The 13,726-nt window shown below is 39.5% G+C and overlaps 2 protein-coding genes across 2 annotated transcripts in view; one reads left to right on the forward strand and one right to left on the reverse strand.

Annotated features, from left to right (window-relative positions):
* Positions 1 to 2,422, forward strand: part of rnf113a (ring finger protein 113A) — a 4,095-nt gene extending 1,673 nt beyond the window's left edge. Inside the window, exons 5-10 of the mRNA XM_037689226.1 lie at positions 576 to 685; positions 768 to 874; positions 971 to 1,060; positions 1,139 to 1,232; positions 1,314 to 1,420; positions 2,187 to 2,422. Of these exons, the coding sequence (XP_037545154.1) occupies positions 576 to 685; positions 768 to 874; positions 971 to 1,060; positions 1,139 to 1,232; positions 1,314 to 1,420; positions 2,187 to 2,254 (576 nt within the window). The 3' untranslated portion in view covers positions 2,255 to 2,422. The remainder of the gene's footprint in view (positions 1 to 575; positions 686 to 767; positions 875 to 970; positions 1,061 to 1,138; positions 1,233 to 1,313; positions 1,421 to 2,186) is intronic.
* Positions 2,410 to 13,724, reverse strand: strada (STE20 related adaptor alpha). The gene is made up of 13 exons (XM_037689228.1): positions 13,609 to 13,724; positions 13,195 to 13,244; positions 12,834 to 12,891; positions 11,190 to 11,218; positions 7,793 to 7,895; positions 7,394 to 7,515; positions 7,113 to 7,221; positions 6,875 to 6,998; positions 5,810 to 5,981; positions 5,618 to 5,722; positions 5,166 to 5,416; positions 5,033 to 5,075; positions 2,410 to 3,779 (listed from the first exon to the last, which is right to left on the reverse strand). Exons 2-13 carry the CDS (start codon positions 13,204 to 13,206, stop codon positions 3,624 to 3,626), a joined length of 1,284 nt encoding a protein of 427 aa, XP_037545156.1. The 5' UTR covers positions 13,207 to 13,244; positions 13,609 to 13,724; the 3' UTR covers positions 2,410 to 3,623.
* Between the last annotated feature and the right edge of the window lie 2 nt (positions 13,725 to 13,726).

Consider the following 13,726-nt stretch of genomic DNA (forward strand, 5'->3'; position numbering starts at 1 on the left):
ATATTATCAATCCATTAAAGCTACTCATGGTTCAGTCTGAAAGAGTTTGCTTCAGTAGTTTTACAGATATATTAAAATGCAGGTCCACACTCATTGTAAACAAAGCACTATGCTTAATACACCAAACCCCAAATGCAAGCTTGGGTCACATTCTGGACCCACATTAGGCTGGTTATAGTTTGTAGGTAAACAATGGTGGAATCAGACAAGCATAGAATCTCAAGATGTTTAGGTGGAAACATAAAGAATGAACATGAACACCACTGTTGATCTGTTTTCAGTCACTTCGGCTGTTTTCATAGGTAAACAAACGCAATTTTGCAACCAGAGTTTTATTTTTCATTTTAATTTAAGTACACATTTGTGCTCATTTTGTCTCATTTTATGGTTGTTGTTTTTTTTTTTTAACCGGCCTTCATGATATTGTGACGAGTAGCTTTGATGTGGTTTTTGTACAACAGGGGAAACTTTATGCTGCATGGCCTAAATCTTGCTTGTAGTCCAACAAATCGATAAAATGAGAGGTACTGAACCAGAGAACTTTAATCAAACAAGTTTTTTGTTTTGTTTTTAAGGAGCTGACGGGTAAAGAAGATGATAAAATCTACCGTGGCATCAATAACTACCAAAAGTTCATTAAGCCTAAAGATACCACTATGGGCAACGCCTCCTCTGGCATGGTCAGGTGAGGCGAGGCATGTTTACTTGCTGTCTTTAAGCATTCTTTATCTGTGGGTGCTAAAGTTTACGTTCAATATTTTTAACAGAAAAGGACCGATCCGAGCACCTGAACACCTGAGAGCCACAGTCCGGTGGGACTATCAGCCGGATATTTGCAAAGACTACAAGGAGACGGGTTTCTGTGGTTTTGGAGGTTAGTATAAGATTGAGAATGCAGAAGATTCCTGTCTAGTATCAGTCAGACAGCTCTTGTTTTTCATCGTTTCTGTTCCTTGTTTACTGCCATCAGACAGCTGCAAGTTCCTTCACGACAGATCCGACTATAAACATGGCTGGCAGATCGAGAGGGAACTGGATGAAGGGAGATATGGAGCAAACGGTGAGTCGAAAAGCGGTTTTAAAAATCGACTTCGGCATGCTCGGAGCATTTTGCTGAATCCTTTGTGTTTTCATCTAGATGACGAGAACTACGAGGTGAGCAGCGACGAGGAGGATATGCCCTTCAAGTGCTTCATTTGCCGGGAATCTTTTAAAAACCCCATCATCACAAAGTAATTCTCCTCTGAATGCATTCCTCCATCACTCTGTAGCGCTGCGTGTCAATACCAGCAGCTAACCCGTCTGTTTTCTAGGTGTAAGCATTACTTCTGTGAGAGCTGTGCCCTTCAGCATTACCGCAAGTCGAAGCGCTGCTACGTGTGCAACACTCAGACTAATGGAGTGTTCAACCCTGCTAAAGGTAAGCAGAACGTCAAAAAATTATAGCAATCAACTTTAGGCCTGTCGCGATAAACAATAAATCAATTAATCGCATCATAAATGAAAATTAATCGACCTCGTTTTCATTTATCGGCTTTATCGTTTCTTCGTCTCTCTACTGAAGACACTGGATGACAAAAGGCTCTTCACTGACCCCTCCCTTTCTCTTTAAAATCTGTTTTAACGATCCAAAATTGCGTTTTTGGATCGTTAAAAGCAGCTAAGCTGAGAAGCTAAGCTAACAGGCCGACCTCGGGGAAAAAACATTTGTCTTGTCAAAGCTCCAAAATTCACGGTTAAAACCCGTGTCTTTGTCTAAAAAGTGGTTTTTCTCTGCAAAAAGAAGCTGAGAACTTGTTTACTGATTTTTTTTTAATTAAAAGCTTTGTGTGACAAATGCTAAAGAGCTCAAACCACACTGCGCGTAGGCCATTTTGAGGAACGAGATACAGCCCATGTCACGTCAAGGGGCCTCCCTCCCATTTTTCTTAGAGACACGCTGCTCGCTCCCTCGCTATCCATCCTTTGGTTCAAACAGTCTTATACTGCCATCCAGTGGTCACAAAAGGTACTACACGCAAATTAACCAACATTTCTTCTTAAATTTGACAATAATTACTAATTATTGTCAAATTTCAAACAATATCATTTATCGCAATAATTTCTGAGACAATTAATCGCCCAGCAACATTTGTTATCGTGTCAGGCTGAATCAGTTTAAGTCATTTTATTTCCATTTATTGCAGAGCTGATTGCCAAGATGGAGAAACGCAACGCTTTAACAGACCAGCCGCCGTCAGACGAAGAAGATTAGTCCTCGTCCGTTTGTGTGGATGTCAGTTTGTATTTATATAAAATAGGGTTTACAGCCTCAGCTCTTTTGTATGATCATGTTAAAACACTGAAGCTGTGCAAAGTTGAACGTAAAAGATTTTATTTGTAACATGTTGCTCTGTCCTTACTTTCAAACGTACATGCAGACAAAACAATAAAACGTTCGCTTAGTTTGACGTGAGGAACGCCCAGAGAACTTGAGGGTAAACTTAACAATTACAACCTCTGTGCAACAAAAGGTGAACTTTGCAGCCGTGTTTGAAATCTTCACTCACTGCACTGCGGTCTCTAGTAAATCAGATCGAGGACACGTGGTATTTCTGCATTTTGAACGAAGCGCACTTGATAATTACCAAGTATTCAGCCAGGTGACATCTGTTGGAATACATGCCTGAATGTCGTAATAAACATCTCTCTTCTCTCCGGAGCACATTTATTTACACAACCACGGTCTGCAGCTGCAACTAAAACCTTCCGACTGCGAATTATCACAAAAGATTTTTGTTTAGAACTAATTTTAAAGTTGTCCGACAAGCCAGGCAGCATCGTGAGGGATGAAATGCAGCTTTATGTCTTTAAAATGTTTCGTGTTTAGACTTTTATGTTTTGTACATTTTCTCATAAGCCCCACAGCTTAGGCAGAGGGAGAGGTGAGCCACATTATATTAAAATATTCAAAAGCATTTTTTTACTGAGTCTGATTAAAATCACAACAACGAGCCGCAGCATTAGCCTCGATTAGCCGGCTGAGCTGGAAAGCATTACGATCCACCTCCGCCAGTTCTGTACGACTTACTGATCAGTTTCTCGTGCATGATGTAGTGAGTGGACAATTCGAGCACGGCTGTCGTTTGGGCTGTAACGCAAACAAAAAGTGAAGAAATGCATTTACGTGCTGTTTGACCCTCGCAACAAAAACGTCCATCTGGGCCAACAGAGCTGGTGGCGAGACCTGCTGGCTCTCCGTATGGTGGGCCCTCTGAGCAGATGGACCAAATCGCATGTTAACACAAAAGGTGGAGTGTTTCCTCTGAATATTTAGTAGCAACGTCACATTATCCATCTCCTGACCTTTCAGATTAAGGGCGGACAACTCAAACGGAGCCGTCCTGTGAGCGTACAATCTGTAAGAAGATGTGCGAGAGGTCATCAGTGCCTCTTGACAGTTCGTGCATCGTCAAAGAGCAGAAGTGTGAGCGAGACGCCAAAAACAGGCAAAACGACTGCCGTTACCCTCCGACAACACGGACTCCTTTGACTTTAACATTTACGAGGCCGTAACAAAAATGAATCCATCTTCTGCTCAGGCTTTAGCAACACAATATGCTGGTCCTGTACGTGCTCCTCCGTCAGAAGTCCCAGTCGTCCACCTCCAGGTGGCTGAAGCCGGACTCCAGACTCGCCAGTCCAGAAACAGAATCCTGTGGCTGGGGGCTCTCGAAGCAAGTGATGGGTGCCACGGGCTGCAAGAGCTCGGGCAGCGCCTCCAGAGGTCGACGTTTGATCTGAAAAGTTCAAAACATGGCAGGACAAACTCAAAAATAAACCCTCCAGGTCATGTTTGGATCCTTGTCGCTTATTAAAGCGTGATCCATTAGAACTGGTTCAAAAGAAAGAAGTCATACTTTCTAGAACAGAGGTGGGCAACTTTTTTTTTCCCAATGGGCCACATCAAGACGTTTAAAGCAAAAGAGCGCGTAGAGAATTGGAAAATGTGTATTTGTTTTTACGGCAGATTATCTAGAAGATCTTTTTCAAGCTTTTTCTTAATGTAGCATAGTTAGCATGCTTTATAAAAACATCTTTCCAATATCCTTTAGGAATATAAGACATGCGCTGTAAACTGGCTCTTGTGACAACACAGTAGTCCCTCGTTGATCGCGGGGGATCCATACCCTGAAGACGCGCAATAAGTGAAAAACCGCGAAGTAGGAATATTCGTACAAGTAGTAGTTTATTTTATTATATATATAAAGGCGTTTTAATCCATTCTCACACTTGCAATATTATAAACAATGTTTCTAAACTCTAAAAGCTCTAAAAGAGCACAGAATGTCATGATTTCAGCTCCCTGCCTCCTCTGCTCTTTGCCACCTGCAAGTGCGCTTGGCCACGCCCACTTCTCCACTCTGCACGATGAACAGCTGATCAGCTGTTTTAACTGCAGCAGGAAGTTTATCCTGCAGCTCTGGGCTGCACAGATGTGCAGCAGCTGCCAAATAATTTATTTTAAATTAAAAAATTCATGCCGATCGTTGGGCACATGTCCACTCTTATTTTGAAAAACCCCGATAAGATCAAATCTGCGATAAACGAACCACGAAGTAGCGAGGGACTGCTGTATCCACGTTAGCGAAACATGTCATACATGTTAATGGAAATATGAAAAAAAAATAGTGGTTTATATTTGTGTTTCAAAGTCTTTAAGAAGAGTTTAAGTGTTAAAGAAGCGTTAAGTGTTCTGGAAACACGATGACTTAAATGTTTTTAAAAAGGTTTTGCGTAAGATGTTTAATTTAAATGTCCTTAAGTCTTGTTGATAAAGCGCTGTTTTTTTCTTTTTAATCAGTCTTTTTTTTGTAAAAGTGTTTTTTTTTAAACTAAGGATGATGGGGGCTGGATGGAGATTATGTCCAAGAGCCACTTTTGGCCCTCAGGCCTTAAGATGCCCACGTCTGTTCTAGAAGCTAATTAACCAAAAACATCAACTGCATTAAACTGAAAATGTAAAAATGTATTGTCTTCATAGCTAACTTACCTGTTTAAAGAAAGGATGCCCAATGAGAGTGGAGGCAGACGGTCTGCAGAAAAAAAAAAAGATTAAAGTCATTAGTTGTCTTTATTCTTAATTATTTTAAAAAGTTTTCCACGCAGAGAAAATTCTGTCCAACCTGTTTTCTGGCTCTCGCTGTAAACACAGTTCAACAAAGTTGTGAAACTGAGGGGAGAACGTTCGGTTGTAGGGGTGTCCCGATGACGAGGACGGCTCCCCGTTGGACTGTCGAGCCCCTCCTGCTCTCGGACCCTCGCAGATCCCAGAGTCGGCACCGGAGCGGGACGGCTTCAGAGACAGCTCCTCTGGTGGAATGGTGGTGGTGTCCAACAAACATGGAACCGTCCCGTTTAGTTTCTCCAGGAGCATCTGTGGGAGTAAACTCAGTTCAAAACATCGGATTTTATATTTCAAAACAGTCCAGTTTAAGACAGCTGATCTTTTTTATACCCAAGGTTTGAACTCTCATAAAGCACAACTATAATTCTAATGAAAACTCAAGTAGTTTTCTCTGATTAGCACAGAACGCGTCCACAAGACATGACGCTGTGACAGAGCAGGTCTGCTCACCTGTGTAGCTGGCATGTCTTTAAAGGGCACGTGTCCATTGGCCAGTTCACAGGCTGTGATTCCAAGGCTGTAGATGTCCGACCGAGAGTCGTAGCCTTGCAAATTCTAAGAAAAATAATTTGAATACAGGTCAAAGATAATCATCGCTCCAGTCAGACTGTGCGGTCTCACGGTGGAGTGAGGAGGACGTACCTGCTGCAGCACTTCTGGGCTCAGCCACGGCAGCACCTTCACGCTGTACTGAGGGAAGTCGTGGACCACCTTCGCCCTCTGGCCATTACGGATCAGGCTGAAAATGCTCCGCAGACCAGACATGCAGACCTGTCCGTCTGCAGAGATCAGAACGTGGCTGGCCTTCACGCTCCTATGAAGGGTAGAACAGTGAAACAAAATTAAACGTACCTCCTTATCTCATTAATATGTGACAAATGAAATTATTCAAGCTAAAAGGAGAGGAAAGCTGGCTAAAAGTAGCTAAAGGTTAGCTAGAACCTAAAACTTGCAAAAGGCTAACAAAGCTAAAAACAACAAAGCAATGGTTAAAAGCAAAACGTAGGAAAAATGTAAAAAGAGTAGCAAAAGGTTAATTAAAAGTAGCAAAAGGCTAGTTGAAAGCTAAACAGAAATTAGATCAAATAGCAAAAGGTTGGCTAAAAAGCTAAAATGGCAAATTGATCGGCAAAATGCAAAAAGCTAGTTAAAAGCAGTGAAAGTACTCCAACACTGTACTTAAGTGATAGTACAAATAAACAGACAAAAATGTACTTTAGTAAAAGTGAAACATTATTTTTACTTAAGTAAAAGTACTTGTAAGTACAACGCATTATAGAAATGTAGTGTAGTAGAAAGTACAGATACTTAATGTAAAATATAGTGGAGTAAAAGTTGAAAGTACCCACCTTTATCTTTAATTAAGTAAAGTACAGATACATGAAAAATGTACTTAAGTACAGTAATGAAGTGCTTGTACTTAGTTACATCCCACCACTGGCTAGAAGTAGCAAAAGGTTAGCGAACATAGCAAAAGAACATCCAGAAGCTAAAATGATTTTTTAAAAATAGTTAAAAGCTGAATGTAGCAAAAGGCTAGCTAAAAGCTAAATGAATGGTAGCTAAAAGTAGCAGAGCAGTAGCCAAAAAGTGAACAGCAGAAAACAAATGATTTAGTAGATTGAAGGAACAGAATAGATCCCAATGTATTTCCATGAGAAAAATATTTGTAAATGCTGAATCAGCATTCACACGTGGCTCATGTACCGGTGCACGTATCCCATGTGGTGGATGTATTCCAGGGCTTTAAGCATGCCTAGCAGGATGTACGCGATGGTCAGCTCACTCATCCCATCAGTAAAATGCGTGCAGATGAGGTCTCGAGCCGACCCTGCAAGAAAGAAACAATTAAATCAATTCTCTCTTAACACAAAATGCTTTAATATCCTAACATGCTGCCTCTAAATCAAAGATACAATCAGTTTAATTATTAGGTTCATCCTACCGTAAGCCATGAACGGTGTAATAACCCACAGTTCATTTTCAGCTATAAAGACGCTCTTGTAAGGTAGAATACTGGGGTGATGAAACAACTTGGACACATGTAGTTCACCCTGGTAGGAGAAAAAAAATGGCCACCAGAGGGTTAATTTATAGAACCAGACTGAAGAGAACAGAGCGAACACATGGGAAACAGGGTTTCTCCACATAAATTTGAAATAAAACACGAGGAAGAAGACAGAAAAACTTAATTAAAACGAGCGTTTAGGCTCTAATGATGCACACCTGCAGATAGGTCACCATGTCATTAGTGCAGGACTCCAAGTCGATCCGCCGAACGGCCACGTGCTCCCCGGTGGGTTTGAACCGAGCCTGGTTCACAGTCAACAAGTCATCCAAACCCTTCCCTAAAAAAAAAAAAACTAACTTAAAAATATTGCAAAATTATGCTTAAATCTCAAATCTATGAATCTTCATGCTGCATGGAAAACACCTAAAAATTAATGCAAAAATAAAAGTGCGGTTCTTGCTGATACATTCTACAAACTGCAGATGTTAGAGGCAGCGTTTTATTTAATCTCACAACATTGTTGCAGTAAAAAAAAAAAAAATTCTACCTAATAAAGTTAATACAATGCTTTTTTTTCTATTTAAAACCAATCAGCCATATTTGCTTTTAGTTACCGATAACGGCGAGGAGGTCGTATGAGCCGCTGTCAGGCAGGAAGCTGCCCATGGTGTCTGGACGGGGCAGCGAGGTCAGACTCTCCCGACTGTCCTCATGGTTCTGGAGGTGGACGGGAGAAAACAGAACCAAATGACGTTCTGACGTGGGCTTTGTTTGTGGCACAGCTGAGCTGTTAAGACTTTGTTTTTGGCACCCAGAGGCTCTGACATAAGTGAAATCTGTAAACTCAACACTAAAGACACAGTAGTTTGACACCAGTGTTAGTACGACCAATATAAATACAAATATTTAAGGTAAGTGTAGTACTAAACAAACAGTTCTACCTGACAGTGAAGTGCACTCGCTGCACAGTGACCCCAGAATGTGGACATTCGTTTGCTTGTGGTTTCTCTATATTCACAAATTTCCATTAATATAAAGAAAGAGAAGAGAAATATGTTGCAACCAGTGCAAAGTGTGTGCTCAACTCAACACACCTTAATGTGAAACAAAAAAAAAATCAAAAGGTTAATATGGTCGGCAGTGAGGACTCCTGAATTCCATCAAATTATTGATGTTAAAGTGATGGAAATGGACCGACTCCAGCAGCGAGCTGTGGAAACAAATGACAGCAAGTGGATGGATTGTTTGAACTGTTTCCACAGTGACCACAATGAAGTTCAGCGTCAGAACCGTGCACTCCTTTGAGGTTATCTGAGGAAGAGCATAATCACAAATGCAACAAAGTCTTGTTCCACGTGTGGACGGGTCCAAAGAATGTAAATTCAAATGATTTCACACCTAAAGCAAATACTGAATCTGCCGTAGCAGGAAACTCAAACATGCTGTGACAGCCTTGGCTTAAAGGAGCATTTATAAATGTCATCTCATCACATGAAGCACACAAAACACTTCCACTGTGATCAGACCTTTAATGGGCTGACAAGAACCTTAATACAGTGCTGTGAAAAAGTATTTGCCCAAATATTGATATCTTTTGTTTTTGCATTTACCGTATTTTTTGCTGTATAAGTCGCGCCTTTTGTGCATAAATTAGCATGCCCTGCAACTTGTTCACCGAAGCGACTAATATACGTTTTTTCCCATATTCATAACCCAATTTTTGGCTGACATCTGATTTCATTCATTCTGACATGGAAAATATTGAACACTAACATTTCCAGCCTCTAGAGGGCGCTCGACTGTATGGCAAGCCAAGTGTCTCATTAATAGGTAAAAGTGGCTATTAAAGAGACTCTTGGCTTGCCATAAAAAGCCACCTTCGTCTGGTTGGTCAGCGGTGATGCATAATACACGACGTATATGGCAAAGCAACGTATTTATGTTTTTTTTTCCACTTTATTAGACATTTGGACGGATGAGACTTATACGGCGGTGCGACGTGTACGGCGGCAAGTACAGTACTTAAATATTTCAAATCAGACAAATACCAGGTAATCTGAGGAAATATAAAATGCAGTTTTCTAATGATGATTTAGTTTATTAAGGGAAAAAAGCTCTTCAAGTCAACCTGTTAATCGTGTTAAATCATGAACTGGTTGACATTTTTGGAAAGCCAAGTTCAATCTCACCGGCCACACCGGGACCTGATTACTGCCAGACCTGCAGAACCAAGAAATCACTTAAACAGTTCCACCATCTACAAATGGAGAAAATATAAAACGGTGGCAACTTTTTCCAGAAGTGGCCACTCGACCAAAATTACTCCTAAAGTGCATCCATGACTCGTCCATTGAGCAAGTCCTAAAACAGGGGTCTGCAACCTGTGGCTCTGGGGCCACATGCGGCTCTTTAGTCTCTCATCTGTGGCCCTTTGAAGCTTTGACCAAAACTAACATGGCACTGTATTTTATTTTATTTATATCCATAATAGAAAATGAGTTTTAGCAGTTTTTTTTTATCAATTTTCTGTAAATTTGTTAAATATATTAATACAAGGAGAGAAACGTGTCGATTACATTTAGCTACTTCATTTATCCAACCTCCAGGCTTACAGTGGGATATTTCTCTCAATAAAATTAAAATTAAAACTAAACAACTTGCCCAGCAAAATGCCAAATGTTTCTGCATACTTTAAATTTATGTTTTATTACTCCAAAGTGGTATATTTAATTTTAAGTCGGAAAATAAGACACATAAGCTGCAGAGACTCAGTATAAACATTTTTTCCTACTCAATAAATGTAAAAATTCACTATATATTTTTAGTTTTATCATGTCACCCCAACTGGCCAGAAAAGCCCTCCTCTAACGACCACTAAGTGGCCCACGGGCCACCAGTTGATCAGCAAGATTTGCAGCTCCAGACACATTGTATTTAATGAGCGAAGTGGCAGAAATGGCTCTTTCGATCGGAAAGGTTGCAGACCCCTGTCCCAAAAGAACCCAGAACAACAAACTCTGAAGGCCTCACTTGTCTCAGTTTAGGTCGGAGTTCATGATTTAACAATAAGGAAGTGACGAATGACAAAAATGGCTTCCAGGAGAGGGACCCAAGGCTCAAACCACCGCAGAGCAAAAAGAATACAAAGGCCCGTCACATTCACCAAAATCCATCTTCGTGACCCCCCAGACTGTTCAGGGAAAACACAAGTGGAGCCTTTTGCAACATGTGTGTCAAACATGGTGGCGGTAGTGTGATGGTCTGGGGCTGTTATGTTGCTTCAGTTGCAACTTGCTGCAACTGAGGGAATCATAAATCTAAATGAAAATCCAGAAGGAAAACGACCAGTCACCAGTTTGTCACTTGAGTTCTGCTGCAGGGCAATGATCCAAAGCACACCAGCGAAATTCCTCCACCGCCACAGAAAGACTCGCTGCCATTTAACGCAAACGCTTGATTTCAGTTTCTTGCCACCGAGAATAGCACAACCACCCACTAGATTTGTTAGAGGACCCAAAAAATGTAACAAAAGTCTAAAGAAGTCAATAAAGGGCAAACAGTTATTCACAGCACCGTAAAGGAACTCCATACATCTGCAAAAACGACACATACAGCAGCTCAGCACAAAATACAGGAAGTATTATTATGACTGAACAACGTCAAGACTTCTTTTTTTTTTTGGTGGATTTCCAAAAATATAAAAATCCAAAGCAAGAGCAGATGTTTGGAGCACAGAAAGTTAACACAAAAATATTTAGTCAGCTGCATAATTTGTTTTAATATGAGGAAAAAAAACTCAATGCTCTTGTGAGTGTGATGAAAAGACCATCTCCACAACAAGCATGTGCAGCATGGGTCATGAATTCATGCATGCAGACAAGCCTCAGGGAATAGTGGGTTCATCTAAATATAAATCCCTGTGCGCACGTACATACAGTTTAGGTGCATGCACGCACATACACAAAAGGCACATGAGGGATGACGATGCAGTGACAGGAGTACCGCACTTACTTTCCTGTGGGAGAGTCCCTGAGCTTGCTCTGGGGTAGAAAAACCATGTCAATGATACAACGACTCGTACACAAGGACAACAAGAACAGGATCTGAGTTTAGAGGAGTGTTTCAGCCACCAGCTGTAAGGGTTTGTAGCATGATGTAAAAAAAACAAAAAGCAGAAACTTTCCTTCATTTATCAAAATCAGCTGCTTTGTCCTTAAAAAGTAGGGCAGTAGTGTTACCTTTAAGGACAAAAATCTGTTTAACAGAAGCTACAGTGACATTTGTAATTCTGGAAAATAAAAAAATAATCCTATCAAAGTAGCTACTCTGCAGGTTCGTTACAGAATCAACCAAAAGAATTAGAACAACACACAAATGATAAATTTATACAAACATGCAACACTGAACAAAAATCTGCAAGCAATAACATGAACATGAGGAGAATTTGCAAATCAAAGTAAAATCAATCAAAATGCGTGGTGCAAAACAAAAGTTAAATAATGCAAATCATACTGAGAATTGGGTCAGAGTACACACCACGTCATCACAATGTTGTTAGAGAAGATAAATAAGTAACTTAAGAAAAATAATCACCAGTTTGAGACAATTTCATAAATAACAAGCATAAAAACAAGCTGTTTTTTAAGACTTTAATGCACAATAGTTCAGGAAACTTTGTCCTCGGGTCTCAGATCTAAGCGACTTTGACCAATATCTTAACTTTTAAGAAGATACCTAATCCCATAGTGTGGGTTCTTTGATTGAAGGCCAAAGATTTTACAAATAAACAGTCTACATAACAGAGAAGCGATAAACTTCAATAACAGGAAAATTTAGCAAATAATTTTAAGAGATCTTTTTTCATTAAGGGATTTTATGTACTGTAAAACATTTAATTAAAAAATAAATCAATTTATGCTTAAAATGATCTTCATTATGTCAAAAGCATACAACTGAAGACATAAACAAAAAGCAAATCTGTTTTAACTTTTTAATAAAACATACTTTACTCCTAATTTCACTGGTGACAAAACAACTTGTCTCATTTGGCCTAAAAATATGCATTAAAAGTACAATTAGTCTAATGTTAGCATGAGATTTAAGATAAAAGTGTGTGATATTCTGCTCAACAAAAACCTGCAACACACAATTCAACGTCTGAAAGTCTCAACAAAGTGAATAACTTTATAATGCATCAACTGCATACACCACAGACAGTTCTTCAGTATAATTAAAATTAAATTAATTTATATTTTGAATGATGTTACAGAACTGTGCTTTGATTAATGCAAAACAAAGAGCTGCTTTATATCTAGCAAAGTCAATAGTTCGGTCCGATTTTGTTCTTGTTATGTCGTGCTTACGGTACTTTTTAATTCCCTAAGGTAAACAAGCACACAAGAGATTCTTTGTGTCATTGAATGTTTAAATATTGACGCAAACAATAGGTAACAAAGCAGAGGCAGGTTAGGCAAGAATGATAAATGATTAACAGGATGACATCTGTAAGCAGAGAAAAGCGAGCACTCAGAGCAAAGACTATTTGCAAATTCTGGTATTTATTACTGTTTATGAGTAAAGCTAACGGGTAACCAGTAGGTTTGGATTAGAAATGCTGAATTATTTTATGTAAAGTTGATTTAACTTGAACCTCACCTCCGAATAACTCCAGATCTCGCAGGCTCTCCACACTCAATTTCTCAGATACCCAACGCTGACAGACAGAGGGTTAATGACAAGCATGAACAGAGAGAAAAATGCAAGAAAGAATAAGAAAAGATTATAGGCACACAAAGAGAAAGTATTTCATGTTGCTGACTGCAAGGGTTAATATGTGCACCATTTTTAAATTTGACAGAAAATGAACTCGTTCAAAACATGAATACAAAGTGGTTTAAATACAGTTTTAGACCGTTACTCAATGGGATTTTTGGAGGAATTACATTGGGATTTTTCATAATCCAGAAACTCATCCCTATAAGGTCAATAAATGGATGAACTTGGCAAAAACACTTACAAGAAAAGACATTGATCCTCTTGAGTTTGTTACATATAACGTTGTAAAATCTGTGAAAACAAGGGAAACATCATGTTTAAGAGGATGTACTGTTTGCGCCTCATGCAAACAATCTCATCAATTTGCACTTAAGACTTAAATCCACGATAATGCGTCGGTAAATACATAAGAGGTTGTAGTATTGATAACAAATCCTGGATTTTGTTTTACTTTATGCAAATACTTCCAACAATAGAAAAGGAAGTATTATATACTGAACACATCACCAAAACACCGCCTGTTCATTAGTAGCATATTTAGTAGTTTAAACTTCGCCCATGTAAGATAGCAAGAGCTAATTAGCTACACCATCTGTCAGTCTGGACTCATTTTAACAAGATTATTAAACATAGCTTATTCGCCTAAAATACTTACCAACTCCATGCGAAGAACAGCAATGCAATATATTGCAATATCAAAACATACTCAACGTTTTTTTTTATAGAGACATCCTCTCCTGCGGGGTGTTTCTGTCGCGCACGAAATACGACAC

Source organism: Nematolebias whitei, chromosome 15, assembly GCF_014905685.2.
Source record: "Nematolebias whitei isolate Nwh7 chromosome 15, NemWhi1, whole genome shotgun sequence".
In the NCBI taxonomy this organism is placed as follows: domain Eukaryota; kingdom Metazoa; phylum Chordata; class Actinopteri; order Cyprinodontiformes; family Rivulidae; genus Nematolebias; species Nematolebias whitei.

What these genes read in the sequence shown, in the direction of transcription:
- strada (XM_037689228.1), bottom strand. An exon ending in AGGGACTCTCCCACAGGAAA is followed by an intron (nt 7,896 to 11,189) that starts GTAAGTGCGGTA and finishes GTCCACCTCCAG; the next exon opens with AACCATGAGGACAGTCGGGA. An exon ending in CAGCGAGAGCCAGAAAACAG is followed by an intron (nt 5,076 to 5,165) that starts GTTGGACAGAAT and finishes TTTTTTCTGCAG; the next exon opens with ACCGTCTGCCTCCACTCTCA.